Here is a 14,585-nt window from a genome sequence, read left to right on the forward strand (position 1 = left end):
TTTTTCATATAGTTTATCTTAGTATATTTTCATTCATAATAAAACCTACCTACAGCAGCTACTCAAAATCGTTCGAGAGAAGAGAAATAACACTTATCACGGCGTGTCCATATGCAACGAGATCGTAATCACTCATGTTTTTCGTACGATTTAATATTTGACTCATGTAAATTTATGTAAGTACACACACTGACATCTCAAAAATACATACGTTTCTTCAATGGCACAATACTTAGTGTGTCGGTGAAATTTTCATTACGAAAGAAAAGATCAATCGTTACGAATTAATAATAAAATCAAAATAACTTTAAAAAGTTACAAGCGAACAGGAAGAAAGCAATATGAAAAACTTTTTTCAAATAATAATATAAATACGAAAAGGGGTAAAAGTGGATCTGAAAAGGTAGGAGGACGCATGACGTCACGCCGTTCCTCGAGCCTATCTTTGCCCATTGCGAATTTTTAGGAAGTAGAGGGACGCCATAGATACTTTTTGGAAGGAGTGGAACGACGTCCTCCCGGTTCTGCTCACTTTTACCTCTGGATACGAATAATTTTACAAGTAGAATTGTCTCACTGTTAGTGTATATCGCCGTTACAAGACAAACAACATACTACCGAGTATCTGCCTCAGCCGAATAAAAAGCATCTATTATTATTGGCAACGAACGACATACTTTTTAGGGCAATGAAAATTAGTTATTCTCAATTTTTTTTTTAGATAAGTACTATTGAAAAAAATTTACCTTCAAGTATCTCATTATGTTCAGCTTGATATATATGGTGACTGGTAATTCGATGCTTTCCTTGCAAGGGGATATTCTACAAGTACTTTGGAACATTTTCACCTATATGAACCGGGGTCGCAAATCAAAATTTTCTAATTTGCACATGTGTGATTTCACTGAAATTTGCCGACTAACGAGAGGTGCGTCAGAAAGTTTTACTCTGACCCACTTCCACATAGCGTAGAGCGCTGAAATTTTACAGGTGTAATTCTGCATACTTATGCAGGCATGTGTAATGTATAGCTTGTAACTCTGCACCATTGCTGTGTTATAGGTTCGAACGTGAAGTAAGGTGTAGTGGTCCAAAATCCATTACTGCACCTCAGGAAGCAGCGTGACAACATCGCAGAAGAACTTGCCCCTAGGAAATGAGTGCATGATTGGGAAGAGGTGGAATGAAGATGGTGTGCGGTCAAGAGAAAACGCGAACTATGACGAATAGCATACCCAGGGTCGTGCTTCTGTCTGGCCAACATTTGAGCAGTGAACGGGTGCGTTGTTCTAAAGAAGGCGGACACCTTTTGTCAGCATCTCAAGCTCTGGGATTTCACAAAATCCCGCAACGCACGCAACAGTGAGGCATAGTATATCCTGGCAGTTGTGGTACTTTTTGCCTGGAAAGCAAGTAGTAATATCCCATGCTGATTCCAAATAAACGTGCTCATCACATTGGTCGCTCAGAGTTGAATACGGACTTCCTTTGATAGTCTATGTCGGCACGCTGTCATTCGTTTGACTAGGTTTTCCCTAGTTTTCTTCACTCTCACCAGACGAAGGTCGGAATGGTACCTTCTAGAAGGCCAGGGCCATTCCTTCCCAACTCCTAGACCCACCTAAAAGACCGATGTGAGGTCGGAGATGGAGATTCGAACACTTCTTTGAGTCACTGCCTTGCATAAATACATAAAAAAAGAGAAGAAAGAAAGAAATAGCAATCAAATACTGACTTACCACCACCACAGGAAGTCCATGCTCAACCAGTGTTTATCATGTTTATTTGGATCAGCATGGGGTATTACTACTTGCTTTCCAGGCAAAAGTACCACAACTGCCAGAATATACTATGCCTCACTGTTGCGTGCGTTGCGGGATTTTGTGAAATCCCAGAGCTTGAGATGCTGACAAAAGGTGTCCGCCTCCTTTAGAACAACGCACCCGTTTACTGCTCAAATGTTGGCCAGACAAAAGCACGATCCTGGGTAGAAAATTCGTCAGAGTTTGCGTTTTCTCTTGACCGCATACCATCTTCATTCCACCTCTTCCCAATCATGCACTCATTTCCTAGGAGCAAATCTTTCTGCGCTGTTGCCACGCTGATTTCTGAGGTGCAGTAATGGATTTTGGACTACTACTCTTTACTTCACGTTCGAACCTATAACAGCAACGATGCAGAGTTACAAGCTGTACATTATCACATCACCTACATAGGTACGTAGGATTACACATGCAGAATTTCAGCGCTCTACAAATGTGGAAGTGGGTTAGGGTAAAGCTTTCTGGCACACCTCTCGTTAGCCGGCAAATTTCAATGAAATCACACATGTGCAATTTACTCAGAAATTATTGATTTGCGACCCCGGTTCATATAGGTGAAAATGTTCCAAAGTACTTGTAGAATATCCCCTTGCAAGGAATGCATCGAATTACCGTTAACCCTGTATATTATAGGATATTTCATAATTCCTATTACAGCGCTTGGGGGGTTGAAAGTAGACATGAAAATAACCCAAAAAGTTAATTACGCCAAAATCTAAAGCGGCGTCCGTTCCGAGTTATGAGTACTGGAAAGTGCAGAAAATTAAACTTCGAGCATTAATAGCGCAAAGACTAATAGTGTTAATAGAAGCGGTATGGTGAATTTCAAAGGAAACCATACTTATATTTTCAAAAAGCGCTACATTCAAGATGCTCGGGAAATTACGTAAGATTTTATTAAACCTTGCCCCATTCAATCCACAATTACCTGAGATTTTGACTTAATTTGTGAAATACTGTATCTACTTTACCCATGATCTTGAACTTGGTACCTACCAGTAGCGGTTCGTGGTGTGTACAAGTACCGGTTGCAATATTGCAATATCAAAGGTATGTAGGTACGCGCAAGTGTTCCTCTTCCCCAGCATTCTTGAGTCTTATCCAAAAACTATTCAGGAAATATGAAGAGGAAAAAGTCTTTTAAGCTCTATTTGTATATTATTGATTAAATTATTTCTCTAATATTGATTTAATGTATAAGCTATTTCCTTTTTTTCAAACAACCACTATCAATGTACGTTTATACACTATTTATATACGCTCGCTGCCACTGGAAATGTAAATCTCTCTCTTTCAGTTTTGTATATATAATGATTTTATCATTTTATGACGCAGCAAAAATCATTTTATGTTCTCGAGTTTGCGAAGTGCAATTCCGTGATTGCAGTGCAAAGACGTTTCAGGTTGAAGTACCAAATTGATCCTCTGAATGGGTGGAACATTCGCAGTTGGTATCGACAGTTTGTAGATACAGGATGTGTATGTAAAGGAAAGAGTCCTGGCCGCCCTCGTGTTCCTGAAGAAAATGTTGCACGAATTCAAACTGCTTTCCAACGTAGTCCTTCAAAATCAACTCGTCTTGCCAGTCAGGAGTTACAAGTGCCGACAACAACAATTTGGCAAGTATTGAGACGTCGGTTGGTTATGAAGCCGTACAAGTTACAGCTGTTACAAGCTCTGCGTCCTGATGACAAACGCAAACGTGTGGTATTTTGTAAGGAGATTCTGGATGTTACTGACAATGATAACACTTTTGCACAACGCATCGTGTTCAGTGATGAAGCGACTTTCCGTGTTAGTGGTCAGGTAAACAAACAAAATGTTCGAATTTGGGGTCTACAGAACCCATATGCAGTCATTGAACATGTACGAGATTCGCCCAAAGTCAATGTGTTTTGTGCGGTATCCCGATCATCTGTTTACGGCCCATTCTTCTTTAATGGAAACACGGTTAACAGTCAGCCGTATCTCGCTATGTTACAAAACTGGTTGTTTCCAAGGCTGCACGAAGACAACTTCATTTTTCAACAAGACGGGGCACCCCCTCACTGGAGTCGCCAAGTACGTGAATATCTGAATGAAACTCTACCGAACCGTTGGATTGGTCGTCAAGGAGCTGGCAATTTAGCATGTCTCAGCTGGCCTCCAAAGTCACCGGATTTGAACACCCTGTGACTTCTTCCTGTGGGGTTTCGTTAAAGACAACGTTTATTTACCACCACTCCCACAGAACCTGAAAGAGTTGAAGAACCGGACCCGTACTGCCATAACATCAGTGACGCAGGACATGCTTACTCGAGTATGGGAGGAATTTGAGTATCGATGTGATATTGTTCGTGTCGCTGATGGAGGACATATTGAACATCTGTAATTTGAACTTGAGAGGTTCGTAAATGTGTGTGTAAAATTTCATAATCGTATGTCTTAAAGTTTAATAAATATATGCATTCGAAATACGTATATTCTTTTTGAAACAGGGTATATATATATATATATATATATATATACACCCTCCATTCCAAAAGAAACCGAACGTTTTAAAAAAAACAAAAAAGCAATGTACATTTTGGAACAAATCATTTTTATTAATCAATGTATTCCCCTTCTGCATCGATACACATATTTGCACGCTCCAACAAGTTGTCAAACGACTTCTCCATGTCCTTTATTGGAATGGTCTTTAGGACGGCGGTCGTCGCCTTCTCAATGGCATCAATCGATGCGTGCCACTTTCCTTTCATCGCCAAATGCAGTTTCGGGAACAGATAGAAATCGCACGGAGCGAGATCTAGTGAATAGGGCGGATGATGCAACCGAATAATGTGATTTTTGACCAAACATTCAGTTACAAGTCGCGAACGATGTGATGGTGCATTATCGTCCAAAAGAGTCCAACTGCCGATTTCGCGATATTCGGGCCGAATACGACGAATTCTTGCCAGCAAACGCTTCATGACGCCCAAGTAAAACTCTCCAGTGACTGTCTGGCCGGGCTGAACAAATTCTTTCTGGATAATTCCTTTTGAATCGTAAAAACAAATCAGCATCACCTTAACTTTTGACTTCACCAAGCGACTTTTTTTGGGTGTTCCTTCATCCGGTGCTCTCCATTCAGCACTTTGCCGCTTTGTTTCGGGCTCATATTCAAAACACCACGTCTCGTCACCAGTTACAATCGATTTCAAGAAGTTTCGATCCTGCCGAGCACTTTTAACGATGTCTTTGCAATGCGCAATTCGATCAACGTTTGGTCTTCGGTGAGTTTGTGTGGTACAAACCGCGAATTAACCTTCTTAAGGCCCAAAACTTCGGTCAAAATGCGGTATGCGGTTGTTTGAGGAATGCCTAATTCCATTTCAATAACTTTCACCGACGATTTTTTATGTTTGATGAATTCACGCACTTTTTCGATGTTTTCTACCGATAATCCGGTTCTGGGACGGCCTGATCTTTCGTCATCATCCAGCGTCTCTCTACCCGATTTGAATCGCCTAAACCACTCGTAAACTTGCGTACGGGATAGACACTCATCACCATATGCATTTTGTAGCATTTGGTGCGTTCCACTAAAAATTTTACCCAGTTTAACACAAAACTCAATTGCAGCTCGTTGTTTGAAACTCATTTTCCGACCGACGTACACAACACACTGACAGTTGAAACGCAACAACTTTGTTGCCGTGCATCCAAATGTCATGACATTTATACCAGTTGTCAATGAGGGACTACGCCATCTACCGGTAAAATATTACAACAGATGGCATTAGTGGTACTATTTGTTTTCAAAAGTTCGGTTTCTTTTGGAATGGAGGGTATATATATATATATATATATATATATATATATATATATATATATATATATATATATATATATATATATATATATATATATATATATATATATGTTGTTCTAAAAATTGTGCTCACAGACCACAGATCACTATTCTACAGGTAAAAAAATGTTAAATAGTGAAATGCCCTTCGGGGCCTCCTCCTTCAGTCACTATGAGGAATCAAAATTTTATTTATGTGGCAACATCGCATTGGAACGGTTAGCATTGCTCTACAAATCCATCAAACTGATACATCGATTATTAAGGTAATAAGTAGTGCTAGTGTCAACGTCTATTGACTTTAACTGTCATTTGACAAGAATAGATGTAATTATTTGATGGGTTGATAGATCTAATCTATGGTTCCCTATCTAGAACGTTGCCACATAGTGCAACTCGCGTTTCTAGACGAGGACCCGAAAGGCACACAATTATATGAATTTTTTGGTTTACTTTGACTTGTAGAATAGTACTCTATGGTTCGTGGCCGCCATTTTCAGAACACCCGATATATATAAAATCTCTGGACAATATTGTTCTGCGCACTCATGTGTTATTAAAATACTGAATGCACACACGAAATAACCTTTCATTAAAAGACAGGGACGTAGCCAGAGTTTTGAGTTGGGGGGGCATATTTCCAAATGGAATAACCCGATATTTTACGGACTCTTTCCCGCTCAGCCACAGTGTTGCCAGCACAGATAAGGATTTAAATAGTTTACATATTCTATTATCTGTTTTGCCAGAATCGTTATTGAACATAATAAAAATAAGAAAGAAACCATATCCAATACCTTCTCGTAAAACAATTAAAACGTAAAGTACTATGTTGTAAAACCCAGCAATCGGGGGGGGGGGGGGGGGCACTCTCGTAGCCTCTGAGTCAAATCGACCTTCTAGTTTTGTCTTAGTCGGTTACAAAAAGTGCATTTGCATAGATTTTTAGCCCTTAGTACCTCAAGGCAACTATAAGGCTGGAGTCATTGTAAGAGCTGGAAGAACCTCGCAATATTAACGAAGATGACGCCAGGTCCCCAAAGTGACGGATCTTACACTCTTATTACTGTTTACTTAACGTTTAAGGAATAGCCTGTAAACGGATTTAAAAAATAAATCTTTCTTTAAAAGTACGAATAATTTCAGTTTACTGTGGATAACTTTTCATTTATTGTTGGATAAAAACAATTTGTAACAATTTTAAATATTTGAGGGGACCAAGCCAAGATTTGGGGAGGCCGGTGCCCCTCCCTAGCTACGTCCCTGTTAAAAGAGATGATCATATAAATAAAATACACCTACTTTTGTTCGAGTTTTAGGGTACAAGAACACACAACATAAGTACATATTTTGATCGACACCAGATCTATAGGAAATCGAGACACATGAGCGAGAGATGCTCCATCTAGGTGTCTGGATTAACTTTAAATTTATCAACTTACGAAACTAAAAGTTACTTTTGAAAATTAACTGTTTACTTGTGAGAACTGATTCTTAGCTATAGAACAATGACGAGAATCATTGTGTCTTAACTTCGTTTCCCGCATAACTCAATAACCCAGAAAGGGTTGTACGCAGAACCAACTAAGCAGTTTTAAGGAGCAGTAAAAAGAAAACTGGATATATAGAGAAAAAATGTTTTTATTTTCTAAATTAGTATAATATACGATTTTACATTCATTTAGTTTTGAAAATAATGTTCTCAAGATGGCGGCCGTTTACATCAATATATTGTTGTAGACGATCCCTGAAGTTTCGAGCAGCTCTTGCACACTAATCGCGGGGTATGGCCTTCCCTTCGTCAATAATTCGCTGTTTTAACTCTGGTAGGGTGTGAGGGCGGCTTTTGAAAAACTTTTCCTTCAGATATCCCCAAAGAAAGTAGTCACAAATGACCAAATCTGGTGACCGCGCAGGCCACTCGACATCACCCCTCAAAGAGACGAGGCGTCCCGGAAACATTTCTCTCAAAACATCAAGTGAAATTCGAGCTGTGTGAGCAGCCATATGTATGTGTATCTATTCTTAGTGTGCTACCAGTTTCCTCCAACTGCCGAACCCAGAACCGAATTGTGTTTGCATTAGGAACGGCATTGTTGCGTGGAATGTTGAACTGTCGCCGAAAAGCTCGTTGTGTAGCGATTACAGATCTGTTGTTTTCATAATAAGCGCGTACGGCAAAACCACGATGTGCATCGGTCCAGACCATATTAGCTACTGAAATGGAGTCAACGACTGAACAAAGGCAGACCACGTGCAACTGCCTACCCTCATCACAGCTCTCGCGGTAATCGGATAGAAACTGCTTAGTCGGTTCTGCCGCACCCTGTACTTACTTGTTTAAAGTTCTTAGCAGTTTGTTGCTTGGTCATGTATTTGAAGAAATAGTACGGTGATCACTTTCAGAGTCCTATGATCGGTGCCGAGCCCTATGATATTTGGCCAACGTGTTTCTTGTCACAGATAAACAAAATTGTTTCATAACTAACCATGATTTTGGACTATATCTCACTAACGATGCTATATACGAGGGTGATTCAGAAAGTCATGCCTCCAAGGTGATACATTTATTTGTGTTTGAAAAATAGCACCGATACAGGTATCAGTAGAAAGCTTGCAATGTCAGCTACAAATGGTGGCATCATTTTTCAACATTGGCCCTATTCCGGGCAACACATTTGCGCCAACGTCAAACAAGGATTTTATGCCGTCAGTGAAGAATTATGGTGGCTGCTGGTGACACCATTAACGAACTGCTGTTTCCACCTCTGCGTCATGACTGTAGCGTTGACCCTTAAGTTTGGGAAAGAGCAAAAGTCGCAGGACGCAAGATCCGAACTATAGGCAGGATAAAGCAGAATGTCAACAATACTTTGCCGGAAGATGGAACAACTTCGAATTTTTTGGTGGAGACTAAGGCGGTATTCCATCGACTGACGCTTCGTTTCCGGGTTGTAATGGTGTATCCACGACTCGTCGCCGGCGATGAATGTTCCTGACGCACAACCTTCCGCAGCCAGAAATTCAATTACAGCCCGCTGGTCCAACCGGACGTCACCACTAGATGCCATGGATTGCTCCATTATTCTGGAACGAGAAGAGATAGGAAAATGAAACAAGGGACATTCTATATCTTAAACATCAGTGCATTAATAATAAACAGTTCAGAATGTTTGCAGTACTATTGGCCAAGTAGTGGGCTTGGAGGCATTACTCTCTGAATCACCCTCCTATTACAGATGGTGATCAGAAAAATGGAAACACCTGTAGTTGGCAACACGTCAGATGTATAGGTTGGCAGTGGTGTCGTGGCGCCCGCAGCGCCGGACCGCTGGTGGTGGTGTGTTAGGTCGGTCTCCATACTACGTCAGGCGCAGTGGAACAGCAGTGTCCAGTGGCTGCAGCAGACGGAGGTAGTGTAAAATGGGAGACCTCTCAGATTTGCAAAGAGGGCTAATTGTTGGTGCGCGGTTATGTGGAGTAAGTGTGACGGCAGTGGCTACTGTGTTAGGTGTGTCGCGTGGAACAGTGTCGAAGGTGATGACGGCCTACACAACACACGGGAAAACCACATCGGGGAAGCGGAACAGTGGGCGGAAGAAAATTATGAGTGACAGGTCACGCCGGGTATTAAAGCGCATTGTCACGCAGAACCGTCGTGCCACTGCGGAGCAAGTGACGGAGGAACTCAATCAGCACCTCCCCCACCCAGTTTCGACAATCACAGTCCGCCGCGAATTACATGACATGAACTTACGGGGTCATGTTGCACGGGCCAAACCGCTCATCAGGGACCATAACGCTTTCGCACGCCGCAAATGGTGCCGCGACCATGCAACTTGGACCGGTGAGAACTGGAAACGTGTGATATGGTCGGATGAGTCATCCTTCACCCTATTCCCAACCACGGGCCGTGTTTATGTGTGGAGAACGCCCAAAGAAGCTTATGATCTGCAGTGTCTCCGCCCAACTGTGAAACATGGCGGGGGCTCGGTGATGCTGTGGGCCGCAATATCATGGTTTTCATTGGGTCCTGTGGTCACACTTAACGGACGAATCACTGCCAACGATTATGTCGCAATTTTAGGAGACCACTTGCATCCTATGGTCCGGATGTTGTTCCCGGACAATGACGCCATCTTCCAGGATGATAATGCACCCATTCACACAGCTGGCGTTGTTGCAGTGTGGTTTGAGGAACATCGGGATGAAGTTCAACACCTCCCCTGGCCCGCCCAATCCCCAGATCTCAATATAATTGGACATCTGTGGTCCGTCTTGGAAACACGACTCCGGCGACGATTTCCACCTCCATCCTCTCTCACAGAACTGGCCGATGCCCTGCACGAGGAATGGTGTAAAATTCCACTTGCTACATTCACGACCTCTATGCCTCCATCCCACGTCGCATCAAGGCTGTTCTGAAGGCGAAAGGTGGCCCGACACCATATTCAGGGGTGCCCACAAGGGGGGGCTATGACGCAAACTGCGTCATTGAAATATTTGGGGGGGTTAAAATATATATAAATATGTTTGATGAGGGGGGGTAAAATTAATCGAAAAGAAGATTTTTTTCATGGAAGAACACCTACGGATAGACAATTGGGGGGGTGCGTCATAGACATAAGGGGGGGTGGGCACCACTGCCATATTAATATGGTAAGTTGCAATTTTGTTCAGGTGTTTCCATTTTTCTGATCACCATCTGTATTATCTCGCTAGTCATAGTGAAAGCTTCAAGAAGGCATATTTTAGTATCATTTTCTTCTTAATAGATGGCGTGACTATCGTACAGCATCAATTTTTAGTTGAGAAAAGAGTTTTCTTGACTTTCTCGAAAACTACGCATGAGGATTTATACTTACCCATCATTTTGTTTAACTCGATGAGATTTATCGATTGGTATGTCTCATCTTCGGATTTTTTTTTTTGTTAAACGTAAATAGTATTCTGGAATATCTAATAACTGAGTGACATAACATTGGTTCATTGGTTTATATGGGAGAGACATGACATACTAGCAAAAGTGATGCAAGTTACGCAAGATTGTATCATATATGCTACAAGAGGGTATGATTACTGCTGTTTAATGTATTTCTCTATGAATCAGAAATCACTAATTCATACGAGGATACTAGACCAACGAGGGAAGAATGTTTTCAGAGAATTCACACAAAGGTTCTCCAAGTAAAGAGTTCGTAAAATAAGGTTCAGTGAAAAATAAACTTTATCGTTTGAGTAACAATCTACTTTCCCTTGTATTAATTACATACATATTTTCCTTCGATACAATTTGTTTCAGAATATATGCACCACACATTTCATTCTCCAGTATATGAAAATAGGGAAACAAGAAAATTGAAGCTGCTTGGAAAATAATCTATACAATATCCTAAATGAAATCTAATATAACGAATTTCTATCAACAACAACATACCACAATTCGTAGTACATACAATATCACCACATTATGATATGCCTCTTTCTTCACTCTAATGGTTTCATACCATTCACGTGAAGAATTCACTTTTAACAGTTCCACTCTCTTCCATCCTTTCTACAGGATCACCTTTTATCACCTCCACAATCACCTGAACTGAACACAAATATATCAATTTGTCTACACATCAAGAACTTATCACCTGCATTAACTAGCTCAGTCACATCAATAGTTTATTTTATTAGTGATAAATTATTCAATCTTCAGACTCACCATAAAGGTGATACTTATGCGGTAGAATTGTATACTTTTGTCACTTAAAATATATATAACCAACTTCTTGTCTGTCTACACCAATCTTACTTAAAAAATAACATTAGTTAACTTTTACAATTTCATAATATTTCACATAATAAGTTTGGCATAGGTCATAGAAAATAAAGTAAGACAATGAATCAACAGAAAAGCATAATTGATACAAGTAATAATTTCATTAAGACACAATACTTTCCTTCAAATAATCAATGCGATCATGATCAATGACACCTGTATGACAGTATCCACAACTTAAAAATGCCCGTGCTAAGTAAGAAAACATTCTGGCACATTATTCATAGAAATAACCATTCTTAACTGTCTACATATTCTGTCTAAAGATTTTTTTTTTTTTTTTGTTTATTTGTTTGTTATACTCAACAAAATATTGACAAGTATTAACAGTCCTTTATAGTCCACTATTCTAGATTTTTCTCATGTTGTATTAACTTCTAGTGCAGCTAATTAGTAGAGAATACACTGATTAAATATTTTTCGTTCACGGTGTTTAACACCAGAAATTCATTAAAAAATCAATTTTAAGAAATGTCACGCGATGAACACTCGTAATATTTTGACTTTGTGAATTTCTACATTGGGATGCCATATAAATTAACTAATTACTGAAATTCATAAAAGTGCTAGATATATTTCATGGAAAGACCTGATTTATTCCATATGAGTGTGTAATAAGAAACATGAATTAAATATAATAGAGTTTGGGTTTAGGAACGAATATGATGAATTTTCACGCAGGAAGTGAAAACATTGTCTTAGGTGGCGAGAGGAACTAATTAAACTTACTCTTGATATTTTCTGCTAAAACATTATTTAAATCAGTACGCCTTTTAACACATGGTCAAGGATTTGCACTTCGTCTGGAAATAAGATGTATTTTCTTCTTTTAACATACGCAATCCTTATGTGCGAATGTATTCAAAGAAAGTGCAATAAGGACAGGGAAGTTTCAACTTTCAATCATAGAAATATACTGGTTATCCTTCCCAATTTATTTACTATCATAAGATATATATGATCTATAAATTGTAAATTTTTAACCAACTAAGATAGGATATTAATTAATCTAAACTAATATATATTTAAAATTCACACTAATCGTACGGAGAATGTCAATGATTTATTCTTTAATAAGTCGTCACAACTAATAGTAAGGAGCATGGTAACAAATGTCTCTCTTATTTATAATTATAATGACACCAGTTAATTGTGTATTTATTGACATACGTCATATCATAATTCATTGTTAAATATTCTCTATATATATGTTTGTTTGTTTTTTTTACTAAAATACTCTTCTAATTTGCCCCTTTTTAAACGAAACTATTTCATAGTACATGGTCCCACCTAATAATGCTACAATTATAGAGAAAATGGAATGTAATTTCTTTTCTTCTAACTTATGTAGATTAAATAATTTCGTCACCTTTTGATACTAACTAGTTATTTTAGTCGGAACATTTGGATTAACAAATTCTCGCAGTTTCTGTTTATCCTGTTTCTGCTTCGTATGATTAAGTTCTTACGAAAGATTGTAAAACATACTAAAATAATAAAAAAAAAAAAAAATGTAAAAATTTACATTGTTTAATACAAATCAAGCACAAAAAATCAACACAAGACCAGTCCAGCTGTGTCATATCTGTAAGAAGTTAATTTTGTTTTCCTGTTTATACACACACACACATAGTTAAGTTCTTGTAAATGTTATCGAAATAATTAGTATAGTTTTGCAAGTATCTACATGGTACATCAAGGATATAAACTTATCCTTTAGTGAAATATTTTAAGGCATATCACTGTGTGACTCTCACACATGGAAGGATAAATAAGTTTATATACTCTGTTGCTAATTACTACTACTTTTAGGTATAAACAAATGATGGGTGTACAATGAGGCGCATGCGCACATACATAAACAAATAATAACAAACACACCGAATATTTACACGCATTCGTCGTCATGCATACAGGAATTATTTTGGTGTTTATGGCCATTATTCTTCCTAAAACAAGATATGCCTGAACAAAAACCAAATCTTACATCTTGTTTTTCTAATTCCTTCTAGCAATATAATCAGAGCAAGCGTAAAACTTTCTTGTTTTTATTGTAAGAAGACTAGTGACATAGGCACAGCCCTTATTGATGTATACAGTTCGTTCCTTACAAAGAAATTCTCATTCTTACGTCTTGCTGATACAAATCTTAATGCTGCATCCTGTACTAATGAGACCATTCCTTGGCTACTGAATTAACAGTAAGCAGAACTAATCCCAGTTTTCAGTCCAATTGCTTTGAGATATTGGAATAGTTTTGATTAACATTGCATACTATCGATTTGGAGTGGTTTCCCTTTTCGAAGTATGTGCTCCATCCTTTCCAGAACTTAGTCTACTTGCCAAAGGCTGACAATAAACCCAGTTTTCGCCAGCCTCCTTGAACATCTGAAAACAAAATAATAATTAGAAAGTTATACTTCGAGAATGTACGCACAATATAGTAGCAGTGCTTTAAATTATACAATTAACATTTAGAATGCTATACTTACATAATAACGCGCAATGTAATAGCAGAGCTTCAAATTAATAGATGTCCTAGTACACCTTAGATCTATGAAAAAAAAGAAAGATTAAAATGAGGTATCAAAATGCCGTATTTAAAATAGGATTTAAAAAAAAATCACATCTCTACGTGAATTTTTGTTCTTTCTTGCCATTTTCCTGCTAGCATCTTTGTATATATGTATTTGTTGTTGTTGTTCTACTAACTTTTCATTTTATATCGTCTAAATTGCAAATCCTGTTAAGTACACAGTATTCTTAACATATCCCCCACTCCCAACACAAACGTCAAGAAGTATGTTGGTAAACAAGAGGTCAAGAAATTGAATCATATTTAATCCATGGTTGAGAATAAACGAGAAAATAGATTTTAATACGTTTGACGTCAAAGGAAAGCGGAAACTGCATTAATCACTATCATCTAACAGCAAATTGACTACTATCATGAATCAAAGTTGTGCAGATAACCCTTCAGACATCTGTATATTTGCGTGTCTCGATCAACCTAATCGGAAATATTTCAATGATTACATTTTCAAAGATAGATCAAGGAAAACGATCACAACTATTACTTTCATTTTATTTATAAGAT

General features: G+C 38.6%; 1 protein-coding gene across 4 annotated transcripts in view; it reads right to left on the reverse strand.

Annotated features, from left to right (window-relative positions):
* Window positions 1-10,884: 10,884 nt before the first annotated feature.
* The window catches only part of LOC145673107 (oxysterol-binding protein-related protein 9), a 443,064-nt gene continuing 439,363 nt past the window's right edge, over window positions 10,885-14,585 (reverse strand). For 3 of the 4 annotated variants that reach the window (XM_081742477.1, XM_081742478.1, XM_081742476.1), the window contains one exon: window positions 10,885-13,876. In XM_081742477.1, coding sequence (XP_081598603.1) covers window positions 13,763-13,876 — 114 coding nt within the window. In that variant the 3' untranslated portion in view covers window positions 10,885-13,762. The remainder of the gene's footprint in view (window positions 13,877-14,585) is intronic. The other variant, XR_014128719.1, reaches the window with a different exon arrangement.

Source organism: Thermobia domestica, chromosome 16 (assembly GCF_964235325.1).
Source record: "Thermobia domestica chromosome 16, izTheDome1.hap1.1, whole genome shotgun sequence".
Classification (NCBI taxonomy): Eukaryota; Metazoa; Arthropoda; class Insecta; order Zygentoma; family Lepismatidae; genus Thermobia; species Thermobia domestica.